This window comes from Rhododendron vialii, chromosome 7a (genome assembly GCF_030253575.1).
Source record: "Rhododendron vialii isolate Sample 1 chromosome 7a, ASM3025357v1".
Lineage (NCBI taxonomy): Eukaryota > Viridiplantae > Streptophyta > Magnoliopsida > Ericales > Ericaceae > Rhododendron > Rhododendron vialii.
In genome coordinates this window covers 18,367,103-18,377,054 of record NC_080563.1, presented here as the reverse complement: position 1 = coordinate 18,377,054, position 9,952 = coordinate 18,367,103, and the positions used below count along the sequence as shown (strand labels likewise).

The following is a 9,952-nucleotide window of genomic DNA, read 5'->3' as shown; positions in this document are numbered from 1 at the left end:
TAGAACAACTAGGAACTCTTTAGGCATTGTTTTTGTTTTTCTTATTTTCATTCTTCAAGTTTCTCCCAATACAATAAAAAGTTAGGAAACACTTGTCGTTTAATATCGTTTTCATTTTGCAAGAAACAGTTTCCGAGAATTCGAAACATTGTTCTCCAGTCTCTCCAAAGCGTGCTATCGTTATTCGTTAGAAAACCTTCCCACAAACAGTTTTCAGAAACAATTTGCTCGTGGGAGGGTTTTTCAATTTTATTTCTGAGGAAATTGAAAATGAACGGGAGTGAAAGATGAAGGGATCAACATAAATGAAAAAGTGGTGAAAGGAAAAGTAAAAGGGTGTTTTGGTCTCACAAGAATAAGTTCTACTTCTACAGTTTCCAATATAAGTGGGTATAGTTGTATTCATTTAATTAATGATCACAAGCATATGCCCTTGGGGCATAAAATACAGTTGGAGGTGATCTCAAAAAATTAAACCATTTTATATCAGACAATAATGATTTTTCATTGAGTAAAATAATAACTAAGTAGTTTTTTTTTGAACGGCAATAATAACTAGATAGTGAATTGCGACTCTCCACAAAAAAAGAGGATCTCTTCATTTTGCAAAATGTAGAGATGGTGTAGAGAGCCCGGTGCCGGTTTCTTTTGAAGAATTAGCTCTTCACTTCATCTCTAAAAGGCAAGGGGGGAACAATGATTCATTCATACAAGTACGTAAATGGACAAATTTGTGAATTCGCTTTTATACGTCTATTCACACCAACCATAATCCATAAAAAAAAACATGTGATAAAAATATTGAACTTACGAAAAAATAAATTTAATGTCGTTAAGGGTTACATTCCTCTTCGATCAGTGAAAAATTTATGAACTTTGTGGAAATTTATGCAAAAATTTATATTGAGAGCCAGGTGCAACCTCCTTTGAAGAATTAGCTCTCACCTTATCTCTAGAAGGAGTTTGGAATGGCTAGTGGTGATGCCCTAACCACAATGGTGTTTGTGCCCTCCTCCCTTCTCTGTCCATTGAACTCAATTTATCAATTCTATCCATTATCGCGTGGTCATTTAAATATTGCGTGATGGGACATATGATGCTTCTTTTTTTTACAACGGTCAGTGATTTCTGAATCAACTTACGTGTCAAATGAAGGCCATCAACATCAAAACAAAGAAATTTACAAGAAATTGCAATCTTGTGGCTTGGCCCAATAGTTGAACCCTAGACAAACAGCATATAACTTTCCATTTGTGTCGGCATTGCATACAATTTGCCCCAGTTCTAAAGGAGGATGGGCGAGTCTCATGACCTCGGATTGTGGATCGAAAATAGTACATATATAGCCAACACATGAACAGAATAGGCATGTCAAACAACAAGAGCAATAATTTGAAAATTGAGGTGTATAACACAACTGTTTCATAACAACCAATTGATGGACGAAGCAGAACTCAATCAACATGTAACCATAATAAATGTTCTAATGCACGCACCTTTTTTCTCCGTAATTAAACAAACTATACTCTCTTTTTTTGATCGGCAATGAAACAAACTATACTTGCGTTCACTATCTGTGCCCAACACTAGAAACTGACAGTCTCAAAAATTTGCATACTGCCGAAGCTGGAAATACATGGATAAACTTGAAACAAACTATACTTGCGTTCACTATCTGTGCCCAACACTAGAAACTGATAGTCTCACAAAAAATTTGCAAACTGCTGAAGCTGGAAATACATGGATAAACTTGAACCATTACTCGGATCACCTGCCTCCCTTGTGCGCAAACTCGAAGCATTTAAAAAGTCCCTAATGTAGAAATATGCAAATCCCAAACTTCCGACGAGCCAGTTAAAGGTCTCTGCTGCAATTGTATGTACTACGGAACAAACTTGGAAGAGAACTTACAGAGGTTCTGCAAATTTAAAAAGAAAAAGACTAGGGTTAAACATCAGCAGGGGATTCTTAGACCACAAAGTGGTCAAATGTCGTTCGGGAAAGAAAAAGAAAAAGAAAAACAGTAAACAAGGCATCATCAATCAGAATCAAAATCAACAGGTTGCATTCCAAGAAACAGCTGTTTGCAAGCCATATTAAGATGTCATCGTAAAGTATGATCTCAAACAATCAAGGGTTAGAAACAACCGTTTGCATTCCAAGAATCTGAGTACCTTGTCAGTGAGACATGCCATAGGCCCATAGGAATTGTTGATTCTTTGCTCTAGCAGAAGACTCTGCAGCAACCAAGATATTTTCGTAAAACAATAAGGTCAAAGTAACCGAACACTAAGTAAAACCAGAGCAGAATCCAACAGTGACTATTTTTACTCAAATTTGGAATTTTAAGCTTGTCAGTTTCACCATAGAAGAAACAGAAATTTTCACTTCTTTTTCCCTAACTTTTCTTCAATCTGTTTCCACAGAAACATGAACCAGTCCCAGATTCTCAAAGCAGTCACGGTCAAGCACATGATAGACAGAAAGAAGCATTCTAGGGGAAGGACAGCTTGTAGTAAGGGAAAATAGTGTGAACGAATGATGCAGGATAACATAATCCGCATTATCTATTTTTTGCCAAACATCAGAATTATTTACAAGTAACGCAAAAAATTTTCTAAAATAGATACGGGAATGTAACTATAGATACACTCCAACACAAGAACGGCAGCTACAACACAAGAGAGGCTGATAGTGGTAAACAAACAACTCCTCAAAACAAACAACCCCCTAAATGGATAGCCAGGATGAGGTCACAAATTTTGTTTATCCAATTTTGGATATATGCTATGAGAGATACCCTTAGCTGGGATGAATGTCCCTTCTCTATTGAATATGTAGATATAGTGGCTCTATTCTGTTGTGGACTTGTGAGCTCCCCCTATCATTTCACTCTTTCCAAATTTCTGTTCAATATTCTCTTATCTATCTATGGAAGAAAATAAGTACTACATTGGGGAAAGTAATTACTTCCAAAATTCTAAATCAAGTGAAATGTATTTAATTCAAGACTATGTGGTAGAGTGTGCTTGCTTAGAGGCTTAGTTTCAAGTCTTACCGTTATGAATTAAAAAAAGAAACCAAATAAAAAAGAATAAACAAAAAGTACTATTTTTATGCACAAAAATTAATGTCACACATAAAAGAGACTATAATTGAAGACCTAAAACTAAAAAATTCTATATGCCTCACGGTCTATATGTAATAGATGAGGGGGCAGATCGGCCAGTCAATTCCTCAATCTTGGATAGCTTGAGAGCAACCGTAACCTGTGACCAAATGCAACCACCCTAGTTAGCAAGAAAATAATAGAGTCAGCAACAATAAAATCAAGGATCATGCATGCGTTTCTCACAAGACGAGTAAGGGCTGCTTCTTGAGAGTTTGCTGGATCTCTGCTGTATCGCTCCATGTAAAGCTGAATGGTTGCACCTTCCAAGTCCCCTCTAGAGATACAGAAAATCTAGAAATGAAGTTTAAAAAATGTTCAATCACAAGAGTCAAGATGCATAGAACAACTAGGAATTCTTTAGGCATTGTTTTTGCTTTTCTTATTTTCATTTCCCACCTTTCATTCTTCAAGTTTCTCCCAATAACAGTAAAAAGTTAGGAAACACTGGTCGTTTAATATTTGTTTTCATTTTGTGAGAAACAATTTTCAAATATTCAAAACCATCGTTTTGCAGTCTCAGAACAATTTGCCAAAAATTTAGTTTACTGAACAAAATAGGTATTAGAAAACCGATACAAACCAAAAAGGCCCAGTCCTGAGAAGATAAACTCTCAAAGCATACATGTTAATGAAATTTCAGTATCATAACATGTTTCTCCATAAATCTCAAACTTGTAGCGAATGGATTTCCAATGTTAGATGCTGATTGCAGTTGTCTACTGCTCTTGAACTGGGTCAATTTAAAAAAAAAAGAAGACAAAAAAACAAACTATTCTGAAGTTTGAACATTGAATGGTGAAAGCCCACTTACCAGTTTTGAGTCATCATGAAACCAAAATCGAAAACCCAAGTGGTTCGAGTGGGAACCATCAACAGAATCTTCGTATTCAAACTCATCACATCTACTAAGCTCTGGGAAATTTGACAGAATCCCCCTGATAATTCTGTACAAATTAACTGTGTAAGCTCTTAAAAATACACAGACATAAGAAAGACCCTTGGACATCATCATGACAAAAGTGACAACCTATTAGAAGGTAATGTGTCTGGTTAGTTGCATCAACTCTTTTTAACAAATTGTTGAATTCACAGTAACTCAATAAGAAAACACATCCCTAGATGTTAGCCTCATTAGTATGGGACCTTCTGGGAAAAAAGAGGAAAAATAAAAAGTCCTGGACTTATAGACAGCATTCTTACTTAAGAAAAATGACCTGGCTGCACAATTTTTGTATTCTTACTTTTCAGTTTTTTATCCTTGTACTAGTGTACCATGCACTGCTAACTTAACTGCGAAACTAGACAAGAACAGAGAAGAGGGAGGAGAAGAGAGACAATAAGAGTAAAGAAGAAACGAGAGAGCAGTCCGTAGACAAAAACGGAGGAATGTTGGCTATGGTGGAGAGTAATCTCTTAACTGGAGTTAAATACGCACACAGAGACAACAAGGCAACACGCAGACCAAAAAAAAGGGAATGTTGTAATTGAGTGCAAATGCGGAACACTGAAGGAAACCAACAAGTTTCTTTATTCTTCAAGGTACCAGGAGAAGCATACCTGTTGATATTAATACGACCAGATCGTTGCAGATTGACCAAATATGCCATCAGTCGTTTAGCTGCATCTACACCAACATTCTTTGAGGGAAAATATTAAATTAGTAAATGATGTCTTCACATCCTATTGCAGAAAAGAGATCTCAGTAAAAAGCATCAGAGGTCATACATACCACATAATCATAACGAGTACAATAGTGACGACCAAATAATGTCCAATGCTCGCGGACAATATCTTCAACAGTCACAAGGTTTTCCTCCTCTAGTTTATCCTTATTTTTATAAGCAATAATAGAGAGCCAAGCCAATACAGGCCAGATTCCATCTTTCTCACGAATATGGTCCGATCCTGTCCACAAAAGTAATAAATCACAAGACTTTTTGCAAGTTATGTGCCTGTTATGTCCCCATTACAATATACATTCACACTAATAGGATATTGAAGAACAGGAACAAAGGCCCACCAGTTCCAAAACTTTCGTCACCCCAAATTGAACAAAAACCAGCATCCATTAAATTGCTGAAGAATTTCCATCCAGTAGGCACCTTGCATTTTACAGGAAAAAAACAAACTTACACCTCTCATACCTACTGGTACTAGGAACCCATGGTAATTTTCAAGTTCATGCAACAGAGTACCTCAAACAATTCCACATCTTGATGCAGAGCAACACTATCGAGAGCACTAGATGAAATCATGCTCCTACAGGAAAAAAACTCTCAAATATGAGGTCGAAAGTTTAGTATGTAAAGGGGAAAATATGGACATAAAGGATAGTCATTGTCCCATGACGGATAAGTCGAGAAAGCAATGTCAATGACTACAGAAGTGAGATAGGTGCAGGAATAAGTTATGGCTCATTTGGATTATGAAAGAAGTGAGACATGCAACCATAGGTAAGCTTGACATGTGCACATTCACATTCAACTACACAAACACAGATGCAAACACAAAGAAGCTAAGCAATAAGTTACTGAACCTGGCAAATCCATTAAGACCACCAGAAAAGTAAGGTATGGCTGCAGCAGCATTTGCAGCAATAATAGCAACGGAATCAGATGGACTAACGAAAAACCTGACATCCGCAACACAGTTCAAAGTTAGAGGTTTTGGTTAGAGGTCTTGTTCCAAAAATAAGTGAAAAGTATGATACTACCTTTTCCCAAGGATCATGTTATGATTGGCATCACCATCAGTAGCAGCACCAAATTGTGGCGGTTCATCCTGAGAGCTTCTCGTACCCAACCCCATGCGTGCAAGTAATTCACGTGCATAGGTCAGACTGGGATCTAGATGCCGTCCTCCAAAGTCCTCCTGCTCACATGAAGTAACAAATGAAACGACATGGAGGAACATCAGTATTAAGTCAAGAATTAACCCGACAATTCCGTAACAAATAGTATGCCATCGCAAACACAAATATACCTTGCATACGCAGTTCATTAATGAGCTTTCATCTGCACCAAGCTCCTCCAAAAATATGCGCTTCACATAAGGTCCAGCAACTCCATGGAGTGCATCGTAACTAGAAATTGATAATAGCAGTTAAGCACCAAAGCGATACTGACAAAGTGTACCAGTAAAATGACAGCGAAATGAGATGCAATCAAAGTACCAGAATGTGAATTTTGGAGATGAAAGAAGCTTTCGGATAGAATTGAAATCAAATATGGACCTGGGAAATCAACGACCAACTGTGTTAAAGAATGGACTCCGAAGGTGAATAGGACAGAAGGAATCTGTATGGACATATCAAAAACATAAAAAAGTACAAATACGTGACAAAAAGAAAGGAGAACAATCCTTCATGCATGCTTGATCCAACAGGAATTGACAGTTAAAAGTCCCTTAAAATCATGAAACCAAAGTAAATATAAGAAAGAGAAAATATAAGAAGGGTGAGAGAGAGAGAGAGAGAGAGAGAGAGAGAGAGAGAGAGAGAGAGAGAGAGAGGCGGGAGAACTCCGTTTAAAACTAAACCAAAACAAATAATAATCCGTGCGGGTACATCTGAAGACTGAAGCTTATATCCATGGGCAAAACCAAAAATAAAGAGAAGCAATCAGATAAAGGAAATAAATATATGAAAAATAAACAAGCATAAGATCTCTGCTTCCATCTATTATGCTTATATGATGTGCATAGCTCATGACCCCATCAGAAAAAAATTGAGCGTAGGCAGCCTAATACCACAATGCAGAAAAGATCATAAGAATGGGACACACACAAGAACACACACACAGGCTATTCTATAACCTATAATACTCCAGTATCACCACTAAAACTAGCCACAAGGAAACAAAGAGCAAATGAAGAAAGGATGGATAAGCGTTTGTCGCATTGAGCCATTGAAGATAGCATACTTCATCAATTCCACGTAATCATAAGCTGAATCGAAAACTTCAACGTAGAAGTGCCCCTCAAAGCTTGTTATGCCAACTATGGAGAGATCCACCTGGAGTGCATTTCAAGCATTTAGGCATGAGCATTGAGCCATGAGAATCGTGAGATGAGGACATAATAAAAAATATATATACTGCAACAAAAGCAAATCATACATCTGACAAGTCTTCTGCAATTAAGACTTCACGTATTGTTTCCATGTTCTCGTAGATCTTCCCAGTAATTGCTTCTGGTGCTGGTCCACCATTTTTCATGTTGTATTTAATTCCAAAATCCTGCATAGAACAAACAAAAGAGAACCACACAATCAGCTTTGCAGTCGGTGATCTGAAAATTCTGAATGGAAAATGAGCGACTTTTTTCCCAATTTAAACAGGTCAAATGGCAGATACAATGATCATTTCATCCTTTTGACTTCTAGTCTTTGGAAGAACTTCTACACTTTCAGTTGTTTTTTAAGCTTTGGACACATAATACACATATAAAAGCATCCCTCCATTTATTAATCTCCAAACAGTTTCACAATATAGGTACTTAATCTCTGGACAACGATTTCTTTTGGATACATAAGATTTCATTACTCCTCTTTTCTTGTCGCTGTGCATGTGCGTCAGGAAAGTAGGGCAAGGAGGTGTCCAGGCAAATGAAAGAAATTTACCAACTACCCATTGCAATTCTATAGAACAGGATGAAAAGTAGCAAAAAGTACGAAAGGGCACTGAAAGATGGCAAAAGTTATTGCTGAATGTCATATTTGGGGACTTTAATGGTAAAAAAAGGTGAGGCACAGCTTTAAAAGCAAAACATCAGCAAATTGGAGGTTGCCCTTATGGGGGTGTTGAGGCAAATGAAAGAAATTTACCACCTACCCCATGCAATTCTATAGAACAGGATGAAAAGTAGCAAAAAAGTACATAAAGCGCACTGAAAGTGGGCAAAGTAATTGCTGAATGACATATTTTTGGGGGCTTTAATGGTAAAAAATGGTGAAGCACAACTTTAAAAGCAAAACATCAGCAAATTGGAAACATCAGCAAATTGGAGGTTGCCCTTATGAGTAGTACATAATAATCCTGGACAACAGCAGGAGGGTGATAACAAACAAAGCCTTTGCGAGTCACCAAGGCCTAGATTAACTTCCAATGAACAACTTCAAATTCCTAATTCAGAATGCAAAACAAGAGGGTAAAAACTGGCGTCGCAACTTGCAAGTTAATAATTGGTTTCAATGGACAAGTTGAGCATTGTCTAAAAGTAGAAAACAATGAAACCCCGACAATTCCACATATCATAAATGCAAAATGATAATGTTGATCACCATCTGTAAAGTTTCCCTTCAAACAAATTACCGGTTAAAAAAATCAAAGCTGGTAAATACCTCATGGGGACCTCTTGGATAATGACTTCCTGTCAATATGAATGCACCTGATGCCTTCGATTCCTATATTTAAATTCACATACATAAATTTTATGTTCAACCAGTTTTAACAAGGTCTCCATGGGGTAACATCCACGATAGACAACTACATGTAACCATCTGAACTAGATTAACTTACATCATCCCCAACTCGTCCACGTACAACAGCTGATGCAGCAGCAACAGACAACAAACCATTTTGACCGACCCAAATACGACTTACTCCATTTGCAGCTGCCATCTTAATTATAATCTGCCAGTTTCCCAAAAACCTATTAGGTAGTTTACACATGTTCCGTCTGGAATCACATAGAAGGCGTAGGCAGTTAGGCACAAAACATATACTAAGACGCAATTAATTCAACGCTAGGCAACTAAGGTGACTTAAGACATTAATAGGTGACCAAGGAGCACTAACGAGGCACAAGGAGAAATAGCCAATAAGGTGATAGGTCTATTAGAGCTCAGGTGAAAGACAAGACACAGAATGGGCTAGCCTTAAGTAAAGCAAACATTGAATAATAGTATTCTGTAGGATATTCAAACCAATTACAAAACAGGTTGCATAGGCAACGCGTGACGCAGAACAAATAGTGCACAAGAAAAAAAAAATTCAAGAACATAAGAGAATACTGGGATCAAACAAGTTTCCAGAGAAAACAAAACAAAACAAGCCCAGAAAAAAATTGCAAAAAGTTCTCACAAAACACTGAGCAAACAAAAAAACTCTTTCAAAACCTAGGCTTGCACCGCGTGCCCATTCTGCAGCTTTGCACATTATTCGACTTGGATATAGGCGGCCGCCTATCTGGCCGTGCCTCTTATGTGATTTGGGCATTTGTGGCACCTAAGAAAGCCTTCAGCAACTATAAGCAGGACAGTCAACTAAGCTTTCTAAACCTAGTTCACGGCAGTCTTAGATGATTAGGGAGTTGTGTTCTTTTGATTATTCAACATAATTAAGTTATGCATGATGCACACTTCTAATTTGTAAATGCATGGCCTTATCTGAGCAGAATAGATCAGGTCCCTGAAGGTCAACCAAATTCAAAGAAGGTAGTGTGTGCACAGTATGAACCCAAAAATAGCATTAAGTTTGAAATACCAGATTCGAAACCACCAATTAAGGTAAATCAAACTCGACTAGAATATCCCTTGAAGAACGCAAAACAGATTACCTGGATGGAATCCTTTGAAAAGTTGCTACCATTGCCAGAAACAACCAGTGTGGCTTCTATGTGCATGAAAATGCAGCAGTTACAAGTGAATTCCGAATTGCAACAAGAAAAGAGACATACAATATAAGAAATGTCATTAGAACGCTTACCTCTCACTTCCTCTTTTGAAAGGGCATCGAATGTCGCTTGAACATATTTCCGCAAGTAGAGGAATGGCTCGAAAAC

At 37.4% G+C, this 9,952-nt stretch overlaps 1 protein-coding gene across 1 annotated transcript; it reads right to left on the bottom strand.

Moving 5' to 3' along the window:
- Nucleotides 1-1,369: 1,369 nt before the first annotated feature.
- Nucleotides 1,370-9,952, bottom strand: LOC131333850 (phosphoglucomutase, cytoplasmic-like). The gene is made up of 19 exons (XM_058368627.1): nucleotides 9,877-9,952; nucleotides 9,728-9,783; nucleotides 8,689-8,802; nucleotides 8,511-8,573; nucleotides 7,288-7,407; nucleotides 7,093-7,184; nucleotides 6,345-6,404; nucleotides 6,155-6,254; nucleotides 5,886-6,043; nucleotides 5,709-5,804; nucleotides 5,368-5,431; nucleotides 5,193-5,274; nucleotides 4,902-5,077; nucleotides 4,730-4,809; nucleotides 3,984-4,116; nucleotides 3,356-3,463; nucleotides 3,171-3,269; nucleotides 2,175-2,237; nucleotides 1,370-1,918 (listed from the first exon to the last, which is right to left on the bottom strand). The coding sequence occupies exons 3-17, from the start codon at nucleotides 8,788-8,790 to the stop codon at nucleotides 3,189-3,191; spliced, it is 1,515 nt and encodes a 504-aa protein (XP_058224610.1). The 5' UTR covers nucleotides 8,791-8,802; nucleotides 9,728-9,783; nucleotides 9,877-9,952; the 3' UTR covers nucleotides 1,370-1,918; nucleotides 2,175-2,237; nucleotides 3,171-3,188.

Excerpts from the sequence above, each read along its gene's own strand:
- LOC131333850 (XM_058368627.1), bottom strand. The coding sequence starts at position 8,790 with ATGGCAGCTGCAAATGGAGTAAGTCGTATTTGGGTCGGTCAAAATGGT. Across the intron at positions 5,275-5,367 it reads AAGATGTGGAATTGTTTGAG|GTGCCTACTGGATGGAAATT; the intron begins GTACTCTGTTGC and ends GTAAAATGCAAG. Across the intron at positions 3,464-3,983 it reads TTCATGATGACTCAAAACTG|ATTTTCTGTATCTCTAGAGG; the intron begins GTAAGTGGGCTT and ends CTTCATTTCTAG.